We start from the raw sequence: 24,239 nt of genomic DNA, 5'->3' as shown, positions 1-24,239 counted from the left end.
GCGGGCTACCGTCGACATAGACCGATTATATGCGTTTGGGATGATTGTACAAGTACTTTTGTCGGGCGAACGTGTCGGCGTTTGTTGTCGTGGTAAGAGCCGCGAAAGAAAAGTGGTCGGTCCGAAACAGGCAGGTTCCACCAGGAGAGCACGGGGGCGTATGCAATGCCACGCGACTAACTGTTGCTCAGATCTTCCAATCGTCTGCAACACAATTACATATATGTCACCTCCACCAGACTGCTGTCCTGGAGTCGCTCGAGCCAGTCAATCCACACTCCGAGGGCAGACAACGACGGCAAATGCAGAGGCTGGTGCATAACCCTGCCTCCTCGAACACATGAAGATGCCAAGTCGCGCTTGTATGGATCTAGACTAATGCATGCTGCTGGGATGCCGCCATATGCTCTACAATACGACTCGGTGACGAGACCCAGAGCTACGATAAGTAGCTTGTGCCGCCTCCGCTGCATCGCCTGGCGGATTCTTGGCACCAAGCATCCTTGGCGCCGAGCGCTATATAACATACATAGTCTGCAACCCGTTGTGAGGCCCCGCATCGACATATCTCGTCACCTCTGCTTATGGTCAAACCTCCTGTTAGCGACACGCCGTCCCGCACCGCAGATGCAACCAGTCCAATCTCCCCAGGCGTGCCCGCAGACGAAGACGAAGAGCCTCCCAGTAGCGGCACGAGATGGACGGGATTGGCGAACCCATTGAGACTGCGGATCGGTCCCAAGGATGTCCCAACTGCTCAGGCAGTCGACGATCACAGCATCGAGCATGAGCCAAGCCATGCGATGCAACCGACGTTCAAGTCCTCGATGAGAGCGACCCTGACGTACACCCCGTTGAACGTGCTGTTGCTGTGCATACCTGCTGCCTGGGCGCTGCACTATACGCACCAGGGCGACACGCTCACATTCGTGTTCTCCGCCCTGGGACTCGTGCCTCTCGCCGCGTTGCTCGGGTTTGGCACGGAACAATTCGCGCTTCGCACCACGCAGACCATCGGCGGCCTGCTGAATGCATCTTTGGGGAATGTCGTCGAGCTCCTTATTGCCGGACTGGCGCTGAAGAGGGTACGATGCCCGTGCCGAGCAGACACCTCGCACCCCTGACCGTCGTTACAGTGTGATCTCCAGCTTGTTCAGAGCTCGCTGCTCGGAGGGCTGCTCAGCAACCTCTTGCTCGTTCTTGGGATGGCGTTCCTAGGCGCGTTTGATCCTTCGGTGCATTCCACTCACGCTGAGCGTTCTCATATTCTGCAGTGGGCGGCTACCGGTTCCATCAGCAAGAGTTCCAGCCAATGGCCGCACAGCTCAATTCGTCGCTGATGACCGTGGCCGTGATTGCGCTTATCGTGCCCGCTGCGTTTCACGAATTCCTGGGCGAGCGGATTGGCGAGGAGGAAGAAGGCCCTGTTATGCTACAACTCAGCCGTGGAAGCGCCGTTGTGCTCATGCTCATGTACGTGTCCCACCACTCGGTCGGTGCCCACCTGTCTCAACTTTCCTCAGATACGTTGCTTATGTGCGCGATGGATCGTCATAAGCGGCTTGAACAACGCTGACCGACATATGCATGAACAGCTGTTCTTCCAGTTTTACTCTCATCCGAACCTGTACAAAGACACCGTCCAGACGCAGGGCTACTCCGCCCGCTCGTCGCTGAGCACGACGTCCGGTTCGTTCGTGGTAACTACAGCGGCCGAGCTGCCCCCTCCGGTCACCGCGTCGTCTCCGCTCACGACGCCTTTCTCGGTGTCGCCGGAACAGGACGCCCCGAAAGTGAACATCGCCACGGCCATCGGCGTGCTCGTCGCGTCGACCGTGCTGGCGTACTTCACGGCCGAGTGCCTGGTCGACTCCGTCAACGGCCTGGCCTCGGACTCGTCCGTCTCCAAAGAGTGGATCACGCTCATCGTGCTCCCGATCATCTCCAACGCGGGCAAGTCGTCTTGTCCTTGTCCTTACGCGATCTGGACCGCTGACGGGCCGTCCCTCTCAGCGGAGCACGCCACGGCGGTGGTGGTGGCGACCAAGGGCAAGTTCGACCTGGCGCTGAGCGTCGCCGTGGGAAGCTGCATCCAGATCGCGCTGTTCGTCGTGCCGCTGCTCGTGCTCGTCGCGTGGGCGATGGGAAGGCCGCTCACGCTCGTCTTCGACCCGGTCGAGACCATCGTACGCTTCTCTCCGCCTGTCGCGGTGCCCGCTGACCCGCCGCCGCCCGTTCTCGTTCCCGCGCAGTGTCTATTCCTGTCCGTCCTCCTGGTCAAGTTCTCCATCGAGGACGGCAAGTCGCACTGGATGAGCGGCGTGGTCCTCGTCGGTGCGTGCTGCGCTTCCTTGCCAGGGCTGAGCCTGAACTCTGTTCCCGACGCAGCCGTGTACGTCGTCATCGCCATCTCGTTCTGGTACTTTCCGGACTCGACCGCGCCCGCCGTCGCGGGGATGACGTGCAGCTAGAGCCCATCTGCGTCTATAATCGAAGCCCGGCTGCCACGGCTGTCAGTCGCAACGACGTGTCGCTACCGTAGATGGAAGCAGACTCTTGCACCGAAGCCTGTCGCGCGCTTCTGCCCATGAGATGCACGGGGCATATGATAGTACCAGTGCAGTACGAGGCAATATGAGAGATAAACCAGGCGTTCCGTCCGAGCCCCCCTTTTACGAAGCCCGTCCTCCACCGCCATGTCCGTCGCCACCGCGCAGGGCACGATGGTCGCGTATCGTTACCATCCCGGTGCAGCCGCCGTGGTGCCCGAGGAGGTGCCGATACCTGCTCCAGGTGAGGGCCAGGTGTTGATCAAGGTGCTCGCGGCAGGCGTCTGCCATTCGGACGTCACGATCTATGGCGACGTCGGGAAGACGTGGCCGGCGAGGGAGAAGCACACCCTCGGCCACGAGTGCGCCGGCCTGGTGCACGCCCTCGGCCAAGGCGTGCGCGGCGGGTGGAAGGAAGGCGACTACGTCGCGATCCTCGGCTGCAATCCCTGCTGTAGACCCGAGTGCGCCGTGTGCGCCCAAGGACAGCATAACATGTGCAAGGCCCGTGCTTTCCCTTTCAAGTGACGGCCATCGTCCACTGGCAGCTGAAACGGGGGCCGCTAGACTTTTCGCTCGATAGGGCTCGGCGCGGACGGCGCGTGGGCGCCGTGGCTCGTGACCCACGAAGGAGCCCTCGTCGCCGTGCCGGGCAACGACACCAAGGTGATCCCGCCCGCGGTCGCGTCGGTGGCGACGGACGCGGTGCTCACGCCCTGGCACGCGCTCAAGACGTGCGCGGGCGTCCGACCGGGGCAGACGGTGCTCGTCGTCGGCTGCGGCGGGCTGGGGTTGAACGCGGTGCAGATCGCGAAGCGGTGCCTCGGCGCGGGGCGCGTCATCGCGTCCGATCTGCGCGAAGCCAGCCTCGCGCTCGCGCTCAAGGTGGGTGCGGACGACGCGGTGCCGTCGGACAGCGTCCTCGAGTACTTGGACGAGCACGCGCTCGCGGTCGATGTAGCCGTCGATTTTGTAGGTGTGCAGGCGAGCTTTCAGCTGGCGATGATGGCGGTCAGGCCGGGCGGGCTGGCGCATCTCGTCGGCCTCGGCGCGAGCAGGCTCGAGTTCCCGGTGCTGCTCGCGATCACGAAGGACCTGCGGATGGGCGCGAGCTACTGGGGCACCAAGCCGGAGCTGAGCGAGCTGCTGGAGGCGATAGCGGCAGGCAAGATCCGGCCAGAGGTGGAGGAGAGGCCGCTGGAAGACTGCGTGAGCGTGATGGAGGCCCTGCACGACGGCCTGCTGAAGAGCCGAGTGGGTGAGGCGATCGACCGTGACGGCGAATCGGACGCTGACCGGGGTTGCTGCCCCTGCCCACAGCGCTCGTTCCCTGATGATCGGGCCCGATTGGCGGATCCGGGGCGCAGGGGGTGGCGGCCTCGTGCACCGTACTATATACCTACTGTACTTACCATAGTCGCGTCTGCCGTACGCACGCACGCACGTACGTATGTGTCCGTGTCGGTCAAATAAATAAAAAATCAGTGGCGAGCGCTTCGAAGGAGCGTCGCAACGTGTGTACGACGCAGGGCGGTTGCGGTGTTTCGCTGTCGTCGGGTGCCCCGGAAAGATCTGGCCAGGGACGCGGCGTAGGCGTTTTACGTTAACGTGGCGGGACGGACTGTCCGTGGTGGTTCAATTTCTGGCGGGCCCTGCGTACGACCACGACGTGCGCCGCGATACTTTAGCTGATTCCGCACGGCGAGCCGCTGCACTACGGTCCCTGCGCGCCCTGCAAGAGTCCTCGGCCGCTCCTGCACCGCGCCCCACGATCTCCGAGGATCCTCGGACTTGGCCCAACCGCGGTGATCTCCTCATGTCCCCCGAAGCTGCGTCCGCCGCGCCGGATAACCACTCCAGGCAGAGGCACGCCCGCGCCGCTACCATAGCGGGCACCGTGCGCACCGCGTCCCAGCGCTCCGACACCGACGCCGGCAGCGGCGAGGGCTCCAGTCGCCCGCCCGCCAAACGCGCCCGCAAGCCGATCAACTGCGAACCATGCCGGGCGAGCAAGCTCAAGTGCGACCGGAACCGGCCGTGCTCGTCATGCGTCCTGCGAGGTACGTGTTCGTGCTCGGTATGAACGCCGGGGTCTGATATGCGCGGTGGAACGCCCGCAGGGACGTCGTCGATGTGCTATCAGGACGGCTCTGCGCCGGACCAGAGCGAGGCGGGGCGGAGCAACCCTCAGTGCGTGCGGACACAGGACACGGATTCGGCCGCTGTCTCACTTGATTGCCTCCCAGACGGGTCCGCGTAGATCCTGTGACGGAGTTTGCCCGCGTCAGACGGTCGCTCGCGCTGCTCGAGCAGTATGTTCTCACTGGCCGCCAGCCCAGTTCCCCACAGCCGGATCACGAGCTATCTTTGATCTCCTCCCCCGCGGACCAAACCGACCGAGTCGCCAAATCCGAGCCTCCGGATGCCCCCGCCGTCCTCCAGGACAAGGCCCCGGGCACGCTGCACCGCCAGCCAGGCGGTCTGTACGCGGGCAGCACCTCCGTCGCCACCCATCTCGCCTCGGTCCGTGTTTTTTTGCCTTGTTACTCGTCGCGTCTCACCCACCGCATCTGCCCAGGCGGAGTCGCGAGAAAGCGCGACCAGCTCCGAACGCTCGAGCGAAGAGCCCGAGGTACCACAGTCCGACTACGATCGGGATCTGATCGCCCTCCTGCCACCCGCATCGGTCATCGACAAGCTGATTTCGTACTATTTCAATTATTGCAACTGGATATACCGTCACGTCAACCAGGCGAGTGACACACAAACAAAACAACCCCGCGGCGTCTGACTTGCCCCTCCCCCTCTCCCAGCCCGCATTCTTGACGGCGTGGGCCGCTTTCAAGGGTGGTCAGTCCAGCGACCGAATCACGCTCGCGACCGTCTGCGTCATCCTCGCCATCGCCACGTATTATCTTCCGAAGGGCCACGAGTATGCCCGGTACGCGACCAGCGTCGAGGAGGACCACGGCTCGGAATATTACGATGTCATGCGCCAGGCCCTTGATAGGCACCGCTCCGCGAATCAAAAATACACCATTGAACTCGTCGAGCTCCTGCTCGTCCGCTCCCACTACCTCTACCTTTCCAAGAGCAAGGGCGAGGAGGTATGGCAGATCCGCGGCGAGCTGCTCACCATTGCTACCGCCATGGGCCTCCACCGTAATCCGGACCGCCGCCTTCCCGTAGATTTCGCGGAACGCCGACGATGGGCCTGGTGGCATATCCTGCTTCTCGAAAGGTGCGTCATCGTTGCCTCCGGGATTATCCAGTAAAGAAAAATAACCCCTGTCCAGGTGGCAAGCCTTTATGTTCGGCAGGCCTATAGGCATCGCGAAACATCACTTTGACACCGACCTGCCGTCTTACTGCAATCCTGCCATCGATCCGACGGGCAGGCTATACCTCCCTAACCTTGCCATCATCCGACTGGCGTATATCCTAGGCGACATCATGGACGACGCCGTTTCGCTCCGCCCGGTCTCGCACGACAGAGTGATGGCCAACGACCACAAGCTGCTCGACTGGCACGACTCGCTTCCGCCCGAACTCCTCCTCGACTCGCTCAGCGTCGCCCGTTCACTGGCCTCGCTAGACACCAGTCACCGCAGGCTGGGCGTGCAGAGCGTTATCATCCGCGTCGCCTACCTTCACATTCGCTTCACGCTCCACCGACAGTACGCAGCCAAGGCCGTCTTGCTCGCGAGTCCGAACCCGGATGACCACGGAGGGGAGGAGAGGCGCGAGGCAGCGCAGAGCCTGGATATCGCCATACAGGCGGCGGACGAGCTCGTCAGCATGGTCGTCCAAGCCCGCCCCGACTTCCTCGCCAACTCGGAGCTGGCGGTACCAGGGCATCTTAACTGGGGTGAGGCGTCTTTCTGCCGGCTGGAGTCGATTACTGCGCATACTGAGGTGTCATTTCAGCCCCGTTCCATCTTTTTTCGGCGGGAATGTTCTTTTCCTTCCAGCTCATCTCGAACCCCGATGGACCTCAGGCCGGACTCCTTCGTTCGAACATCAAGCGAATCGTGGACACGCTCATACAATCTCAGACCATGTCGGTCGCGGACAAGTCCTTAAGGATATTGCAAGCGCTCTCACCCTTGTACTCGGACGAGTTTCGCTCCTTGTCTCCGCAAGAACGTAACCACAAAAAGTCGCAGGTGTTGTCTGTGGTCAAGAAGCTCGCTTTCCCGTACCACGATTCGGCCAAGCATCTCCGACAGTCGGCTACCTCACCGAGCGGAGGATCGGGCTCGCCGTCGACGTCCTCTTCCACCATCTCCCCTGCCGGCAGAGGCTCGATCTCGCTTCCTGCGTCGCATACTTCTGTTTCGTCTTCTATTCCGTCTTCGGGCCCGACGCCGCCGCATACGTCGCGGAGACCGTCAAATACACCGACGCCTCGGCGTCCCGAGCAACGGAGCCCACGCAGCGCCAAGCATGCCCGGCGTCACTCGCCTCCCCTCGCCGGTTCTTCCCAACAGCCACACCACTACCAGCACCAGATGTCACCCCCGACGCCGTCTCAGCCTCAGCATCCGTATTCGTCGCCCCCAATGGCCGGCGCCACACCCGTGCCATCGCATCCACATTCGTCGGGCGCGGGGCCCTCGTCCGCCTTCACGTATCATCACGCCGCACCCCCGCCGCAGCATATGGGCATGCAAGCCTCGGCGTCGATGCCGTCGATGGGTGGCGGTGGATACGAGCCGCACGTGATGGCTTCTCAGTCGATGGGCAATATGGCTCAACAGGCGGCCTACGCTGCGCCTCAGCCCCAGGACTACGGCGGCATGAACGGCCAGGCGTACGGCCAGAGCTTGCGCCACAACATGACGTTCGATGGGCAGGGCGTCCCCGCGCCCGAGTTGGGCCCCGGCATGGGCATGGTCTGGGGCGCGAACGTGGGCTTTGCGGAGGGCGAATGGTCGCAATTTCTGTCGACGATGGAACAGGACTTTGGAAGTTTGCCTCATTCTTAAGATCGGGATCGGGATCGGGATTATGGGCGATGATGGAACTTTCCTGGCCACAGTAATTTTTCTCTTGCATTTGTCTGGGGTTCTGGTTTTTGTTCCCTACAGGACACACGCCACCGCACGCATTCGTTTTTGTTTCCGTCTCCGGCTTCGATCGAACAATATGGATTTGTACATCGCACTTGTAACATATGAAAGGCAGCAACGTTCGCGTCGCATCGCAGAAGGGGCTAAGTATAGCATTATATAACACAGGTCTACTAGGTCGACTGCCGTGTCGGAAACTGGCTGAGCTTGTGCAACCGGGGCAAGCGAGAAGAGATTTCCTTTTTCAGCGATTGCTGCAACGTTCGTGCGCGAGTAGACACACTTCCTTCGCTCTCGATCGCCGCCAGCACTTGGTCGATGAGGTTGTAGGGAACCCAAGTGGTCATGGCTGTTTTCGGGGGTTGTCGGTTCAATTGAGCGTCGGCCTGCAGAACGTTAGTTCAAGACCATCATCGTACCAAAAGAACGACCTACTCGTTTCACTACGGCCATGCTGTATTCCAACGCGCATTCAAAGTTCTTGTGACGTAGGCAGGTGCGAATCAGATGTTCCGAATCGTGCTCCTAAACATGCTATTAGTCAGCTGGATGGATGAGTGGCGCTCGTGTCAGTCATACCAGAAGAACGTTTGCCAGCCAGGACGGTAGCGGCGTCGTTCTGGCAAATGCGAGTATAGTCTCCAGGACTGCCTTGGTATAGGCAAAATCCGTGTCTGGCCCGTCATTGCGCTCCAAGGTCAATCGCAGGAATCGCCAACCGCGATCCACAGGTGTACCCGCCCAAGAAGATACTTTGTCCGTCAGCAGCCAATCGGACGTGTCTTCTTGGCTGCACATATGATTGAAATCAATGACGCGTACGCTTGAACGAGAACAACTCACGTTACGGAGATAGGATTCGTGCCCAACCGCAAACATTGTCCAGCCAATCGCGAAAAAATGTCTGACATGTCCACCTTCAAGCTACGAGCGACGGAGATGGCGGTCTCGAACCGATTGGCTTGCGATAACCGCATGACGATGGCTTCAGGCGGCAGCAGGCGGACTACACCATAGTGAGCATGTGCTTTCCCAAACTGAGGACAGACGGACCATCGTAAATAGTTGAAGGCTCACGACGAACAAGTTCGAGGCGCGCCGATACCAAGGCATATTCGTACTCGATATCCGTTTTCGTCACCAGCTCGACATTCCTTGTTCCAGGAGAGTACGAACTTTCGGGGAAATATTTTGACAACCTTCGGCGCTTGCGTGGCTGTACCAGGTTGCTGAGAGTGGATCCCATTTCCAAAGACCGCTGCGTACCTCAGAACCAATCTTCGATGGGACAGAGAGCGTGATCCAGGCGTCCTTCTCATCAAGGAGGGACAGAGAATTCATCGCAACCCCATAAGCCTCCAGCTGTAGCTCCGACAGGGTCATGAAGTCGCTATCCGTCGCCAAAGCGTCGGATAGCTTCCTAGCCCGTTGGAACATGGCAAGAGCCGCTACAAACAGCACTATAAGGTTATCGCAAGGCAAAGAACAACGACGCTCTTACCGTTGCGATGATCGCCTCTCAAGGTGTACCATGCGAACAGTATTCTCGAGTAAAACGGCCGAAGACGTGGATCGGCATTGCGAGCTTTGAATGCCAGCGCGTTCTCCACTTCGTCAGCGATGCCGGCGAAATTGAAGGTCATAAGCGTGTCAACGGCGTTATCTTCGCACATCTTATACACCAGTGGCGGGACGCACTCGCGCTTCCTGGTGCAAGACGTAAGCAAAGGACCGTGGGATCCGACGGACGACGTACAACTTCTCGAAAGGCGTGGATATTAGAGACGCGTAGGCGTCTTCATACAGTGCAAGGCCAATCAGACCATGTATCACGGCGTACCACAGCGGGGATGTGTCCTGTTCCGGTGGTGCAACAGAGATTGCAAGCTGATAGAACTGTACCTCATGTTCGACATCAGACGAACTCTTGAAGAGGGAAGCAGTGTGCAGGTAGAACGAGAAATCGGAGTCGAATAACTTTGCCCCCGGAAGAACTCCTGCCAATGCTTGGGAGTCCTCTGCTGAGAGTATGTTCTTCGGTCCTGAACCAACAAGATGAGCTATGCGCAACCCTCTATACCGCACAGATGACTCACCAAAGACACCTGCCAGGCTATGGAATAGCGATGCAGCATCATCAATCCTGCCGGTGTCAAGACACAATCGAGACAAAACGTAGGTAGCGCCAGGTGTTCTCGGGAGCCAGCTCAATAACTCACGCGCCACGTAATGGTGTCCAACCAATCGCAGCCGCTCGCAGAAGAAGACATCATTTCTAGTTGCGTGAGCAGGGGAGCCCGCGTCCAGTAACCCAATCGCCTCGAGGAAATTATGCGCGGCACTTGGAGGATCGACAGTGTCGCTAGATTGCGTGAGCAATCGATGCATCAGGGAATAGATCGGTTTTGGCCGGAATGAATCACGCTGAGATAGCCCTAGATGAGAAATGCCAGAAACAACATCGTCTGCTGCGGACGCCCCGCCCCTGGAGCTATCGCCCATGCCATCTCCTGAAGGCTGCTTCGCGATATGGAGAAGCATCGATATTCCCCGAAACACGCCGAAGACCTCCGCGAGAAGAGCGGGATCCCATTCTTCGAGTTCATCGGCAAGTAGGAAGAGTAACAGGACGAGCGAGAAGCCGAGATCATAACGTGCTTGAACGGTGGCCGCGGCATATTGCGAAGTGAGAGCTCTCGTCCACTCCGAATTGGTCGTCGGAAGGATCAACTCAACCTCTTCTTCCTCCCTCTTTATGGCCAAGCCAAAGAGTGCGATGTAATCGAGGGCGGCCTTTACTGCATCCTGGATCTTCTGCATGTCACCGATGCTTTGCAATCGTCCGCCAATCCAGGTCTCCAAGCCCTCGTCGAGATCGTCCCTGAACCCGACGCGCAAGGCCAGATCCCGGATAATATCGCTGAAGGGGAACGCGATTTCTTGCCGAAGAAAATCGACCACCTTTGACTCGATCTGGAGTAGAGTTGGGCGGCTGAGCTTCGTGCGAAGGATCCACAGGATCTCGAACAAGTTGTGCTCGGGATTGGTACCAACTGGCATGGATAAGCTCATATTGCGATGGAGCCATAGAGGTTGGTCCTCCACCAATATTGCACCCAGACGCTCTCTTTCAATTACCACCACATGTCCTTGTCCGGTAGGATCCGAGATGCCAAGGGCTAAGGGCCAGCGCGCGCTCCGCTCGATCTCGCGGCAGCGAGCTATGAAGCCTTCCCAGTCTCTCTTCAGAGCGCTCCAATAGTTATCATACTGGACCAATCCAGTCTGCGGATCGCGAGTGAGCTTAACGGTACAGCCGACTACGGCCGCGATCTTATCTCCGAGACTCGTATACGTGGTAGTGAGCTGTAGGGGAAGAGGGAATGGAATCGAACAACACGCAGCCGTGTACTGGTCGATCGCCGTGCGCAGCGTGACAGTGGAGAACATTCCTGGGCGCATGACCGCCTTGAAGAACTTCTCTGCGAGTGATCCGGGTGATAGAAGGAGCTCGTCCAAGTGTGAAGGTGTAAGCTCCGCCTCTTTCGGGTACGCGGCGCTGTGCCAGGATGCTCCAATCTGCAAGGCGGAAGTCTCGACAAACGATTGACCCTGTTTATCCCAAAGCACGTATAACGTATCCGATATCACCAAGAAGTCTTGTAGGCGACAGTGCGCGCTCTCCTCAGAACATTCGATGATTCGAGTTAGACTCAGTACGTCATGAGCGAAGCTGAGCAAGTGGAATGTTCCGGCTGAGGCCGATGATGATGGCGTTGGGACAAACACGAGGATGCGCGGCTCGTCATGAAGCGAGCACACACGGAGGAGATTCTGGGGAGCGGCATCGAGCAAGATCTGGGGGCGTGGTGGAGGGGTGGAGGATGCGCTTGTGGAGAATGCTGGTGTGATCGCTCTGCTGGCAGCTATGGGCAATGTGATCGCTGAGACGCAGCCGAGCTTCGCAGACCAAAGTCGTAACGTGCGGTCCCGCGAAAAGGACCATACATGCCCGATGTCAGTCGGTTGCGGGTACGACGCAAGGGCAATGACCTGCGAAGTGCCGGGAGCGCTTGAGTGAAGGAACGAGGCGATCTGGTTCAGGAAAGAGTTGTGCTGAAGTATGGTCTCAGTCCATTGATCTACCATGTGGCATGAATGAACAGGACAACCGAGCACTCGTTATGTCCACTTACCCGTGTTCATCTCGTCGCCAAGTACGTCCGTCTCCAGCCTAAGTAATGACCCGTTTTGAAGACCTATTGCGATAGAATGCGGCCCTTGAGCATGCACGAGACCCTCCAAGCCGTCGAAGCTTGAAGCATAGCGGATGAGGTATTCCCTGCACCAATTCTTCGCGCGTTGCTCTAAACTAAGCTGACCATCATCTCCAACAGGTATCACCAGGCGGTAGAGAGAACCGGCGGTAGTGACCACAAGGATATGAAGTTCACATTGTTCCCAAAGAAATATCCCGGGTGCAGGCAAAATGGGTGCAGGAAAGGAGAACCGCAGGGGGCGACTGTCGGCGGCAAGGGTGATGAGTTCGAGGATTCTGCCCTTGCTCAGGACGCGTGATATGAGCGTTCCGGTGATGGCGTTGTAGAAAACACTTGAGTAGGACGCGTGTTCGCTTGGAGGGTCCGAGTCGGTTGGTTCGTCAGGTAGTGGCAGGTTGCGAAGCGCAGTCTCGACCTGAACGAACGCGGCTTGCGAAGGGGGGAACAGGGAGGAGACATGGTTCGCTACGATGATCTTGCTGCTCATCGCGGTGCCGGACGCGAACCCGCGAGAGGCGTTAGGTGAAGTTGGAACTGAAGCGTTGACGCCACCGCCGCGCTCGTGGCCTTGGAACTTACGCTCCGGTTGTGACGACCGCTGCTCATGCGGGAGACCGGATGGATTTCATGCATTGCAAGCCACTTGAGTCGCATCGGTACCACTGCATGCTTCGTTCGATCTCCAAGATGCACTATCACTGTGCGACTGCGAATGTCATGAACGCGGTACGGCGGCATGTACCTCGAGTTCCTTCACCTGACACCCGGGCGACTCTCGCTCTTCATTCCATATCAACACACAGCAGTGACCCGCCCTTCCGCCACAGACCCCTTGCATCCATGAAGCGGAACCGCGCGTCCCGACTATGGCTGGCACCAGAGCCCGAGACCGTCGCGTGAATTTCATCCCTCTTGCCCCAAGTAACCAGGGTCAATCTTACAACCACCATGCATGCTGCCCAGTTTCGGGGCACCTGCTCTTGCATCCAGAACCTGTGCATGCCTTGTGTTCCCAGCAGACCCCTACTGTTACATATCCGCTCCAGATGCGATTCTCAAGGCCTCGGTCGGAGCACAGCCCACGATCACGAATCATGCCATTCTCGTCGCCCTACAATAATAGATGGGCGTGGAACACACACTCTCCTCCATTGTTGCCCAAAGACCTTGCTCCCGATCGCGCAGCATGCCACCTCGTCACCCGCCAATCGCGCTCCTTCATCCTGGGTCTATGAATTCGAACCGATGAGCAGGGGTGCTGCGGCCCCTCAGTACCAGACATCCGAGGCCCGATCGTGGGCAACTCGAGTCGGTCTGGAATTAGAGCCAGGCATACTCGCCGTGTTTTTGGTAACATACCACCGGCTCAAGATAACCTTTTTGCCATCTACGAATTCGGGCCAATCGCCATATCTCGACCCGAGAAGGGTCGTGGAAGTTTGATGTGCCGCCTATTCGTGCTTCTTCTGCGGATCGTGCTAGTTTGACCCATCAGCCCGCCTTATCTCGTCGACATTTTCGTGGAATTTCAATCACGGACCGGCTCCAAAAGATGCGGGCTGGTGTCTGCAGGTCGTTATACCTATGACCCAAATGCAATACCAGTCTTGTCATAAGCCCAGTTTGGGCACCCGTATGAACCGCCGCACTGACGCAGAGGGTAGCGACCTTCCGTGGCGCCGTTCCCGAGAACGGTCAGGCCGATGAAACGTCAACCGCGGTTTCGTCAGATGCACCCACAAACAATTTCCTGCGGGAGATCAGATCACCTCGAGGTCGTCTAGCCCACACCGGAACGTGAAGATGTACATTCGTTGGAGAATTTTATCCGCTGAACGCCGCAATAACTTGAATCCATTTGTGAGATCTCCCGCCACCTGCTGGTTAACACGCGCCCCTTCCCCTGATCCGAGGGAAGTAGACCTCGTGTCGTTGCGCGACAAGGCGAAGACCGCGTTTAGTTCGCAAGCTAAGTCCAGCGCCGGCAGTATATAAGTTCCAGTGGTCATGAACGAACTTCAGCATCCTCTTCCAATTCGCCTCAATACCTGCTCTGGCAGCATAGACGGTGCTATTCCTACATCTACATTTTCTAATCCCGGTGAGCCGCCCTCTACTCCTCTGTGTGCTATTTCCCTACCATATACTCAATTTTCGTCGCTCCAGATAATTTTGCTCACTATGGATCAAATGCTCACCTACGAGGCGCTACTCTTCCCCGCCGATGGACGTCCGCCTCATCTGGTCGGGCTTACGACGAGTCTCGACGCTATTTCTACGAGCGAATATTACTCGGGACGCGTCCAAGCTACGCGTATCCCGCACCCTGAAGTCTATATGGATTACATTGCCGAGATTGGCTCTCGCGCCTGGCAATACCACGTGAGCATACACCGCAGGACGATATGCGCTCGGGCTCAATCCGTTATAGCCCGTTCACGCGCTGGATGGAATGTCCAAAAATCTTCCGAACCCTTACGCGATTTTCTATCCCGTCATTTCACGTGATGGGATGCCTTTCCCCGTTAACAAATGCGTCAAGGAGATTCAAGGGAAGAATTTTCGCGAAGAGACGGCATGGCGAGGCAATCTCGTCGTCGCCAAGTTTACAGACACGACCTACACCGCTATGGTGGACGCGTCCATGGCCGACTTTCCGCTCATCAAAAACTATCTTCTGACTCACCATTCTCCAGTAAAGGTAAGCAGACGTTCATTGCAATTTCTGCCCGCATAATTCACGTATTGTCTTCTCGTGCCTTCTGCACTGTCGGCGGCGTTTTCAGCCTTGAGTGCTTTCTATGGTCTCGATTCGATGGCGTCTTGTTACTGTTGCTGACCATCTTCAGCCACAGGGCACCGCGACGGGACATGGCTCCCTCAGTCATGCCTACTATAACCCTGCGGCTGGTCGAGCGGCAGCGTCATCCGTTCTCTAGATTTACCACTAGACGATCCAGCGTACTGTAATGCTCTTTAATATAACGTCACATTACATGTTCATGCCCGATCCAGGAACATTTTCACTGTCGTAATACAATCCACATGCCAGCTGAACATCCCTGATTCTCTGGACAACGAGGCACAGTCACAACTCCGACCGATGCTCCGCAATCTTCTCCGCACCGGCGGCAGCGGCGGTTTGCTCCTTCGCAGCCTGCTCTTCTTTCAATTTAGCGGCTTTCTTCGGATCGCAATGCTGTACGTGAATGTTGAGCACGGCGAACGGGAATGAAACAGATACACTAGGGCGGAACTTGCCTCTGGGATCGGGCTTGCGGGGTCAATCGGAGGATGGACGACCTTTCCAACCTTTGGATAACTCTTGTGATTGGCGAAGAACTCTTTCCAGTGTTCAACGCCCTGGAGTCGTTGTCAGTAAGTACTCAGCGATGCTTGTGCATACGGTACACGAACCTGCATTTCGCTATCCAACATGCCGCGAAGGTCATGTGTGCGATGATCTTTGAAGCAACCCGTGCCGAAAGCCCGAGCAGCGTCGATGCCAGCCCTTCAATATCACGATGTTAGCGGTTCAATTGTATCGAAGTGACCGAGCAAAGTTCACGCACATTCCATGATAGGAGCCGCCGGGTCCGTACGTTTTACGATTACTGCTAACATCATAGACGTCCCCATCAATCTACCCGAAGGAAGGCCGCATCTTAGCCGTGTTTGCGATAAGAAAGAAGCGTGTATGCGCACCGCTAGCCAGAGAGGTTTGTTGGAGTCAGAACCATCGTGCTGCGCAAGTTGCTTCTCCGTGATAAGTTGGTCGCCGTTCTGAGAGCACGTTCAGGCGGGCCGAAGTATCGGTTCACCGATGACGTACGGGTATATACGCCTTCAAGGATCTCCACTTGCCCTGATAATCCCAGAGATAGTCACCCGTGAAGAACTTGCCGGCGAGCAGGGTGATCACCAGAAGGATCGTGAAGAATTTGAGCAGACCAATACAGCCGACTTCTCTCTCCTCCGTAGGGTCAGGTTCCTCTGGGCCAACTGCTTCTCCTTTCGCGAGTTTCTCCTCGCGTTCTTTCTTCCTCTCCATCCATGCCTGATGCTCCTTCTCCTGCTTGTCACGATATTCCTTATATCTGTAGGTACCACTTGAGCATGCAGTGATCATCTACGTATCATCTAGGCCTTACGCGAGGAATGGCCTGTTGGCTTGTTTCGTGGAAACCAATCGGTCCTTCTCCACCCCGGAAGGGTCCTCTACCTTCGGGTACGTATCGTTTATGGGGAAGTTGCCAAACGGCGATGGCGGGTATTCAGTGCCCCCCGGAGTGCGCGGTGGCTCCGGAGGTTGCCCGCTCAGGTGTCCAAACCAAGACATGGTCGAGCTAGCGGGGTCAAGGTAGAGGTAGTCTGGTAGAAACCAGGGTATGGATGCGTCATGATATTGGATGTGGCGGTAGTCACACGCATGCGATCGGAGACGCACAGCCGAGGTTGCTCCCATCACCTTACGCGTTCAACCTGACATTGTGACATTACTCGATCTATATTATATAGTATACAGAAGGGTTGTTCGAATGGGTGGCAGTACGATATTAGGGAGCAGCGAGTTGAATGACTTCCAGTCAAAAAATGTAGAGGGTGAACAAGTGAAGCCGGGACGAGAGATATATGCAAGTGTGGAAATGCGAAATGCGTACAAAGAAGAGGCCCGGGTAGAAGGTGCGACAATGAAGCGTGGTCCTGAGATGCACGGGATAAACAACACGACGAAAGCCGTAGGCAGAACGGTCAACGATGCGAATCACGACGGGGGTGCAGGTGGCTGGTTCCGCCGATGTCTGCCGTTCTGTTCGGAGGCGTGCTGAGAAACGGTCGTGTATGTTCCACCAATCTCCTCGTCTCCGTTAAGGCCGGGAGGATGGGTAGGATCCATGGACTGCGAGTCGAAATCTTCATCCTCTTCTGCCCAATTGCGCAGCGCTGCGAATTTCGGGGTCTTGATGAACTAGTGGATCGATATGGGTCAATATGGGACACGATGCTTGGCCGAGAAAAATCGATGCCCACCTTCGGTACAGAGTCTGTTGACATCAGTCGGAAAACGTGCATCTGTATTCGCTTGTACAGGTTGATCACTGTTTGCAGTTGCGTAGCGTTGAACGCGCTGGCTTGTTCGGGCTCCACACGACCGACGACCTGGTTCCCATTGACTCCGGTCATGACTTCACCAAGGTAAGCGAGGAGCTCGTTCCGCAGACCGTGATCGATATTGAGCTCGGAAGGCGCCGACGGGGCGAGATAACGATTGTAAATCTCGAACGCACGGTGTATTAACATCTCGTGATGGCGTTCCATGGCCGCTTGACCAGGCGTTGTTCTCTGATTACTGCGACCCGAGGGCGCAGATGCGACGGCGCTAGAGGTAACGTTGAATTTCTTCTTGAACTCCTCCACCTCCAGCCAAAAGGATAGGTTCTCCTCGCAGAAGTTCGCGCGCAGGAAGTCCCTGAACATACTCCGAAGTGAGACGTCCTCGATGATGTAGTTCAAACGATCCGTATTCGACTCCTTCTGAGCCTTCTTCCCGCCTTCATTGAGCTTCTCCGCCATCGACAGGCGTCGGGTAAGCTTGCTATCACCGGAGAAGGTTCCTTCCACCGCGGTTGAGACGCTTGAGTCCTCCGATGTCCTCTGGGCCGCAAGGTTGGTCGTAGAACTATGCGGCGATTCCTGTGACATGCCGTTCGCATCCCAGCGAGCAAGTCGACGACCTTCCTCCGTAACTTTGTATACCGCTTTCGCTGTACAACGGAACTCGCCGTGTTGCTGTAGCTCGCCAATCAAACGACGTCCTCGGAACAAATAAACAAGGCGCCTTACCTGTATTGGTGAATTACCTCCCGGTGCAGTGCCGCGAACCGTGAAGATGATCGCGGAGTCGTTGTTTTTTCTCTTATCGCTCACCAGCGTGATGAGCCCGAACCTCACAAACTGCGCTGCCATCTCAGCAGCCTCTTCACGACCGACCACCGACGTGAAATCGCAAAGCCATTCCAGCGCCGCAACAGCCTGGAAGCAGAACTTGTGCACAACGGCCGTATTCTTCCCCAGCAAGTTTTGAGAGCGATCGGCGACATCCATAAACGCGATGCCCTTCGCACGCTCGTAATACAGCTGGAAGGGGTCCATCGTCTCCGAGTTCTCGCTCCTGTAGTTCGCCTTTGTCCCAACGAAACGCCTGAAGAGAGCAGTGATTACCGTCTGCGTCACGATGATTTCATCGTCCGAGGACCGTCGCTGGAGGTGGAGAAGCTTCATGCAAATCGGCTGCGTCTTGAACACCTCTCCCAGGTGATCAGCGTTGATCCCGTTCTTGCTGATGAATCGCTCAAGGACGTGGAGTCCCTTAGGCGTGAGCACGTACGTGCCCCGGTCTTTGAAGAGATTGGACGTGGGGTCGGTGGCGTTTTCAATAAGACGAGCGTCCATGAAGTGCTGCGACATGGCCTTCGCCATATCACGGGTCATGGAGAACGTGGTCGTGGTTGTAGTCGTGACAATCCGTGAAGGGTCTCGCGGATCCGGACCTCGGTTCGACTGAGAGAACTTGAGCGAAGCAAGGTTGGCGCACGCCTCGTCTCTGCTGTGACGTGAGACACCTCCATAAAAGCAAGATATAGGGTAGCTCACGTCGTAAACGAATGGGGAAAGGTCCGGAAGAATTGCTTATGAGTGGTAAGCTCCAGTGATACGATGAGTGTGGCAAACAGGTCGAGCGTGTCCTACGAGCATGATCGATTTCTCGATATGAGTCATCGAAATGGCTGTACGAGCTGACGGACCTTCAAGAAAGGTCTGCCCCGTTTTGTCGTCTTCATCATGTGCGACGACGTCCCGTTGCTCGCCCCGTCAGAACCTGCGGCCGGCATTGTGGTAGAGGTAGTCGAGATAGAACAGGAAGAGCTGGAAATTAGTTGGCGGATTAGAATGAAGACGGGCAAGAAAACACGGTCGAGGACGGGGGAAACGACGAAGACGGGGGTGCGCAGGGGAGGAGGGCGGGAAAGGGGCGAGGCGGTTTGATCAAAGGCGCAGGCAGGATGCTCCCACGGACTCTGACAAGGCGGCTGTACGTAACGCCGTTGCTAGCCGCTCCCCTTGCGACGGACCGTGCCGACGTCCCAAATCATTGTCTCCCACATTCTCTGCAATTTGCGCCGTCCGCTGGTCCTACGCTCAGCTGCCCGGGCCTCTTACGCCTCCTCGCCCCGCTATGTGCGGTGTCCGGCCAGTGGCCCATGGCACGAAAACAGTGAGCCCGGTGGCCATCAGTGGCGCTCTGGCATCAGTGGCATGAGGTCTCGGATGTCGGATCGACTCAGAGCAACGACATCGATTATGTCATCCCGCTACTGGAACGGGACGATATCCGGCCATAACGGGTACTACCCCGCCATCTTGTCCGGCCCTCCGCCGCCGCTGCGTACTCCGCGGGCTGGCACATATCGGCACATCAGCAATGTCTGTCGCTTGTGCGGAACGTGGCATCCCATGAGGCCCCGCGCCGACTCACATTCTCGGACGGCACCGAGGCTAACCCCACCAGAAGCTCTGGAAGAAGCCGTGTCCACGTTCTGCCCATCGTCCGTTTCAACATTGTCTTGGAGACTATGCTGTCCGCGCGCTTACTCGCCAACAAGCAGAGTCTGCCTCATGATGTAGCGACAGCTATCCCAACAATGGTCTAGGCGATGGTGCCGGCGTTGGATGGTCCAAGCCTGGAACGGCTGCATACACACGCCTCACGCCACGATCGTATGGCATCGTATAACCAGGGCACCCGCTGTTGTCGTTTCTCCATATGCATCTGCCCCGAGCGCATTCAGGATTAAACCTCACGGCAGGAGACCACATCATGGACACGTCATGATACTGTATTCACATCGGTAGGACTGATGCATTTGCAGTGATCTCAACCAACTTTGCAATTCAACGCTCTGCTACAGGCACTCGTGTCCCCACTGGCAATCATTTTCTTGGTGATCAACGGAGGCACGATCGCCCGAGGTTTGGCTTCTCGATGCATGCCTTCATCCGGCTAACATGATTGCCGGACGCTGAGAAACGTTCTTCGGTCTGGTTCGCCGGGGTGCTAGTCAAGGGGTAAGTCAAGGGTAGTAGTACTATGAAGAACTGTGAAGCCATCGTTGGGAGTAGTCTGATACATAACGCGCCAGGAAACGTTACCTCCATAGACCATCGACGTCGCGTTGCAAATAGATGGAATATTCAGCCGCCACCATGTGGGTGGGCGACTTAATCTATCTTGTCCGGATCCGATTTGGTCGGCTTGTATATATGAGTGTAAGCTTGAAAGGGGCAAAGTTGCGATCGGTCTTGACTGTCTTCAGATGCCTGATCGGAGTTCATGGGTACCCGACAGGAAGCTAAACGTGTACGCGCGCTGATGGAACGGGGCAAATGTGGAACGTACGGCAGCACTGCAATCAATAACTATAGCTATGCGATTTGTCTATAATATCGTCGTTGTAGCTCTTCGATCAGGATCGCTACCAGAACATATATACCGGAGTGTACTGAGAATCGGTCCTCGTTTTATACCTGGTCAAGTGCTATATCCTTGTGACTGGCGTTAATGAAGTTCCGTCTGTTCGGGTTCCTGCGAGTTACCTTCCCACGAGCTGCCTTGACACAGCCATCACGGCCGGTGGATCTTTCTTGACCGTCACGGGTCTACCGGAAGGATGGATGCGAATATCAACGTATGTTCTCTTCGCAGCTACCCTGCAATCGAACTGACATGGAAATTAGGACGCGATTAGTGTCACAGCCCTTCTGGACCAGCTCAGGACATCCCAGGCTTGGCAGCAATTCGTGAATTCCACAGCTGCGCCGGAGGGAACACCGAGCGTGGACGATGCTTCACATCCTGTTTCGCATGCAACGCCGGCCTTGAGGCAAACTCCATCTTCCGCGGTGGATCTTGCCGTACTGAACGACTCTGCCTCCTCGTCATCCTCCGTTGCATCTCTTTTATCTCAACTCCAAGCTCCAAGTGCATCCTCTTCGGCAGTTTCTCCTGACCGAGGGACTCCTTCAGCGCCATCAGGCTCCGAGGGGGACAATGCGCGAGGATATGGGGCTCAGGTCACGATGGATGTACCTTTGATATCCAAACCGTCAATCGCAATACTCCAGCCAGATTCGACGCCAGACTTCCGCAGCTACACGTTTCAGCAGGCTCTACCGGTCCTTGCCAGTTTGGCAGACGATCCAGACCTGGTGGCCGCTGTCAAAACGGTAGTCTATTTCCGATGCGGAGCTTGAACGTGGCAGGCTCATCCACAGAATCAAGATGAAAGCGGAACAGCACACGCTCGAGCGGCGTCTTTTCGAAGAGAGGTCTCGCCTCCTGCAAGAACACGAAAGGAAACTCGAGATTGCACTTACCAAGTGGGCTTGATTTCCCCGGCGCACCTCTCGCACGTAACCCTTGCCGGCATTTCATTCCAGGGCCAAAATGATTGGAGCATCAGGACTCACTAAACATGAAGCCGACGTATGTATCCAACGGTTTTCGCTGCGCATCCGCACTCGGCTGATGCCCGATCATAACCGCGTGCTGCCTGTAGAGCATGAGCGCGGGCTTCCGGCGGGAACTTCGATCTTTCGACGTGGAGCGCGTTCTCCCCGCTTTCGACAGTTTAATGGCAAAACAGCAAGCAGCTCTCGAGAAATTGAACATCCCTGCTATTTTTGTTTCCACGGATCCAGCAGACCGCGAGGTAAAATTTTTGGTAAACAGCAGGAATCAGTCTGAATAACAGAACTCGATAATGTAGCGGCAAGGGCGAGTGTTGCAGGTGTTGGAGAGTGTGATCGGCAGCGATCAGCATTAGTGCTTTTCAAACATGTATCTTGTGATGCTGTATCACTTCGCTCCACTATAGCAAATTCATGGCTACCCTCTGCCCCGTACGGATGACCAACGAACATCCAAACATCTAGTTTCTTGGAAGCCACGGCGTACTTGTTGGACCCGCTACCGCGGACCGGAGGCATGGCCCGATAACCAACGGCTGCCCGCTTAATTTCCGGACGGTGCTCACGGCGAACAGCGGGCACCATACCGCGGGTGAATTTGCCCGGAGAACGCCTTGCTACTTATCACACAAGAGGCGCGAACAAACTGTCATCACGGCGCGAGAGATCCAATGCGTGCATCGAATGCATGGGTTTAACACGCGTACAACACAAAAACGCCCATCATCCGTGCATGCTCATCTGACACCCCCCCCCCGCGGCGACAAATCATGACATGGCCACGTCCCCGTCTGCATCCGGCCGTGGTTCGCCCCGCATGACGGAACTCACCAGCTCACGCCTCACCTCAGGTGATATCTGTGGGTGCGGATTCACCCGTACGACATCCAGCAACGCGTCTTTTTGATCCGCCGTGAGCTCAGAGGCATACCTGTGCATTAGGGTTTCCTGGTGAGGTCCGGTTCCAAGGAAGCCGCATAAACGCACGCACCGTTGGCAGAAGACGAGGAGAGATTGGTGCCAGAGGACCGGAAGCTTCTCCGCATCACCGAGCTTGCGCGCTTTGTACGAGTTTGAAAGACGGATGAAATGGAACACCAAGGCGTCGATGACCTTGTACGGGAAAGTGTATTTCTTGTCAAGTAGCACACGGATGAACAGCGAATTGGGGCCTTGGGAAGATGAACGTCAACCCTACAGACTGCCAAGAGGAGTGGCATGAGCTCCTACCCGTATAGTCCATTTCAGCAATGCGTATGAGCGCCGCCGACGAATGGAGGACAGGGATTTTCTTTTTCGCGAGTACGGAAGCCACGATAGCCGCTTCCTTTAGTGTACAGCCTCCCTATATACAGTACAGTCAGCGATAGGATGAAGAGCGAGCATTGAGGGTTTCTCACCTCGAGCAACGGAAAGACGATGCCCTTGTAGAACGCACTCGGCTTGTATACCGCTTTCTTGAGCGCTTCGTAATAATGGACATTCAACGGCTTGTTGTTTTTCTTCCCCGAGCTGGTGCGGTCCTGGATGTCTTCTCGGATTGCATTCAAGAGCACGCCTTCGAGGAATACTCGCGCTTGCGCTGGCTTCATCTGAGAGATGAAAAGACGAGTGGCCGCGTATGTTGCTTGGGGGGACCATTCCTCCGGGCGAGTCAGGGCGAGTATGCGTGCCCAGCCCGGAAGCGAAGGTATGACCTTGAAAAGTTTTGGTAACGGAGCGGTCGGGGAAGTGTGTCGCCGCAGGATTAGGCCGACTTTCGTGTATGCATCTACAACTTTGGGATCCAGGCCCTCCGCGGGATCAGGCGGTCGTGTTGGATCTACATGCTACGATCAGCGATTGTCCGTCCGTCATGCTCACGCTGCGACTCGCCATATTCTGGTTTTGGTGCCGTCGTAACATGGCCAATCTCGCCGCTCTCGAGTTTTGCGAAGATGATATCGGCGAGAGTACGTCGCTCGCCAGTGTCCGGAGGAAGAAGAGAGTCTAACGTCTTCAGATCCCCGGCATCGATTTGCTGCAATAGATTCATAAACTTCCAGCTCGGCCACGCAGTGCGAACACTCACGAACTCCTCCTCCGGCTCGTACACATATTCCTCGATTTCTTCCTCCTCCTCTTCCTCTAGACCATCCTGCATGCGAGGTTCTCTTGATCCATCGCCTTCCTGATTATCCTCCGCCTCCTCCAGTTCATCTTGCTGATCCTTTGCGAGCTCCAATATCCGCCGCGAAGTTTTCGGATCTAGTACTGCCTATGCATATCGTAACGTCGGTTTTGATACTACACCAAAGCCGTATGAACGACCAACGTACCTCCTCGTGGTCCTCGTCGTCGGTTCTTTGCTTTTGTCGCCTTCCTGGCTGGGAGACCTTGCCATATTTTGCGTGCACCTCGTCCTCGCGCAACTGTACGAGCAGAGGGTCGTGTCTGGTCTTGCCAGTGGCCTTGAGCGCGCGGGGCATGCCGAGATGTAGCGAAAACAGATGTTATACAAATCAGAGGCGGTCGATGGCCAGAATATATTGAACTTCTCATTCGGGAAGAACCTTACCCGCCGCTCGGCGCTGCAAACTTCGCCCGACCCTTTGCGCCCGCTAAGCGAACCCTTCCTTCCAGGTACTTATACCCGTCCCCGGTCGCTCGCGGTCCTGCTCGTCCGTCTCAGATCCTTGCCAAGCACTCAAAGCTCAACGCCAGTTTCTCCCGCCAACTTTGCTATCGCCTCGGGCCTGAACGTTCGATTGTCGATCCCCGATACGTCTACGCAAGTTTAGACCGCCCGCGCGGGTTTCCTGTTCGCAATT

The 24,239-nt window shown here is 56.7% G+C and overlaps 7 protein-coding genes across 7 annotated transcripts; 3 read left to right on the top strand and 4 right to left on the bottom strand.

The window, feature by feature from the left end:
- Window positions 1-565: 565 nt before the first annotated feature.
- PUNSTDRAFT_85174 (calcium/proton exchanger) lies at window positions 566-4,072 on the top strand. Its single transcript, XM_007382268.1, has 6 exons — window positions 566-1,085; window positions 1,137-1,218; window positions 1,275-1,477; window positions 1,528-1,536; window positions 1,596-3,053; window positions 3,117-4,072. Exons 1-5 carry the CDS (start codon window positions 585-587, stop codon window positions 2,469-2,471), a joined length of 1,671 nt encoding a protein of 556 aa, XP_007382330.1. The 5' UTR covers window positions 566-584; the 3' UTR covers window positions 2,472-3,053; window positions 3,117-4,072.
- Window positions 4,073-4,205: 133 nt separating this feature from the next.
- On the top strand, window positions 4,206-7,537 carry PUNSTDRAFT_142740 (uncharacterized protein; the record flags this gene model as incomplete). The annotated part of the gene is made up of 7 exons (XM_007382267.1): window positions 4,206-4,609; window positions 4,670-4,739; window positions 4,796-5,072; window positions 5,128-5,301; window positions 5,363-5,790; window positions 5,846-6,417; window positions 6,477-7,537. Exons 1-7 carry the CDS (start codon window positions 4,366-4,368, stop codon window positions 7,535-7,537), a joined length of 2,826 nt encoding a protein of 941 aa, XP_007382329.1. The 5' UTR covers window positions 4,206-4,365.
- Window positions 7,538-7,794: 257 nt separating this feature from the next.
- On the bottom strand, window positions 7,795-12,388 carry PUNSTDRAFT_65808 (uncharacterized protein; the record flags this gene model as incomplete). The annotated part of the gene is made up of 10 exons (XM_007382266.1): window positions 7,795-8,007; window positions 8,057-8,146; window positions 8,201-8,411; window positions 8,465-8,627; window positions 8,660-8,828; window positions 8,888-9,069; window positions 9,123-9,328; window positions 9,378-9,655; window positions 9,707-11,763; window positions 11,818-12,388. The coding sequence occupies 10 exons, from the start codon at window positions 12,386-12,388 to the stop codon at window positions 7,795-7,797; spliced, it is 4,140 nt and encodes a 1,379-aa protein (XP_007382328.1).
- A 1,694-nt stretch (window positions 12,389-14,082) lies between these two features.
- On the top strand, window positions 14,083-14,638 carry PUNSTDRAFT_65493 (uncharacterized protein; the record flags this gene model as incomplete). Its single annotated transcript, XM_007382265.1, has 2 exons — window positions 14,083-14,283; window positions 14,333-14,638. 2 exons carry the CDS (start codon window positions 14,083-14,085, stop codon window positions 14,636-14,638), a joined length of 507 nt encoding a protein of 168 aa, XP_007382327.1.
- Window positions 14,639-15,069: 431 nt separating this feature from the next.
- Window positions 15,070-16,240, bottom strand: PUNSTDRAFT_64326 (cytochrome b5; the record flags this gene model as incomplete). The annotated part of the gene is made up of 6 exons (XM_007382264.1): window positions 15,070-15,264; window positions 15,319-15,412; window positions 15,474-15,544; window positions 15,607-15,684; window positions 15,734-15,998; window positions 16,053-16,240. The coding sequence occupies 6 exons, from the start codon at window positions 16,238-16,240 to the stop codon at window positions 15,070-15,072; spliced, it is 891 nt and encodes a 296-aa protein (XP_007382326.1).
- Window positions 16,241-16,399: 159 nt separating this feature from the next.
- PUNSTDRAFT_142736 (regulator of G protein signaling) lies at window positions 16,400-18,811 on the bottom strand. The gene is made up of 5 exons (XM_007382263.1): window positions 18,708-18,811; window positions 18,556-18,647; window positions 17,746-18,505; window positions 16,933-17,691; window positions 16,400-16,870 (listed from the first exon to the last, which is right to left on the bottom strand). The coding sequence occupies exons 1-5, from the start codon at window positions 18,792-18,794 to the stop codon at window positions 16,667-16,669; spliced, it is 1,902 nt and encodes a 633-aa protein (XP_007382325.1). The 5' UTR covers window positions 18,795-18,811; the 3' UTR covers window positions 16,400-16,666.
- A 3,291-nt stretch (window positions 18,812-22,102) lies between these two features.
- On the bottom strand, window positions 22,103-23,897 carry PUNSTDRAFT_100609 (cell adhesion protein byn-1; the record flags this gene model as incomplete). Its single annotated transcript, XM_007382262.1, has 7 exons — window positions 22,103-22,360; window positions 22,421-22,601; window positions 22,660-22,774; window positions 22,830-23,251; window positions 23,305-23,449; window positions 23,501-23,686; window positions 23,748-23,897. The coding sequence occupies 7 exons, from the start codon at window positions 23,895-23,897 to the stop codon at window positions 22,198-22,200; spliced, it is 1,362 nt and encodes a 453-aa protein (XP_007382324.1). The 3' UTR covers window positions 22,103-22,197.
- Between the last annotated feature and the right edge of the window lie 342 nt (window positions 23,898-24,239).

The sequence above is a fragment of the Punctularia strigosozonata genome, assembly GCF_000264995.1.
Source record: "Punctularia strigosozonata HHB-11173 SS5 unplaced genomic scaffold PUNSTscaffold_4, whole genome shotgun sequence".
Taxonomy (NCBI): Eukaryota; Fungi; Basidiomycota; class Agaricomycetes; order Corticiales; family Punctulariaceae; genus Punctularia; species Punctularia strigosozonata.
This window is presented reverse-complemented; position numbering and strand designations above follow the sequence as displayed.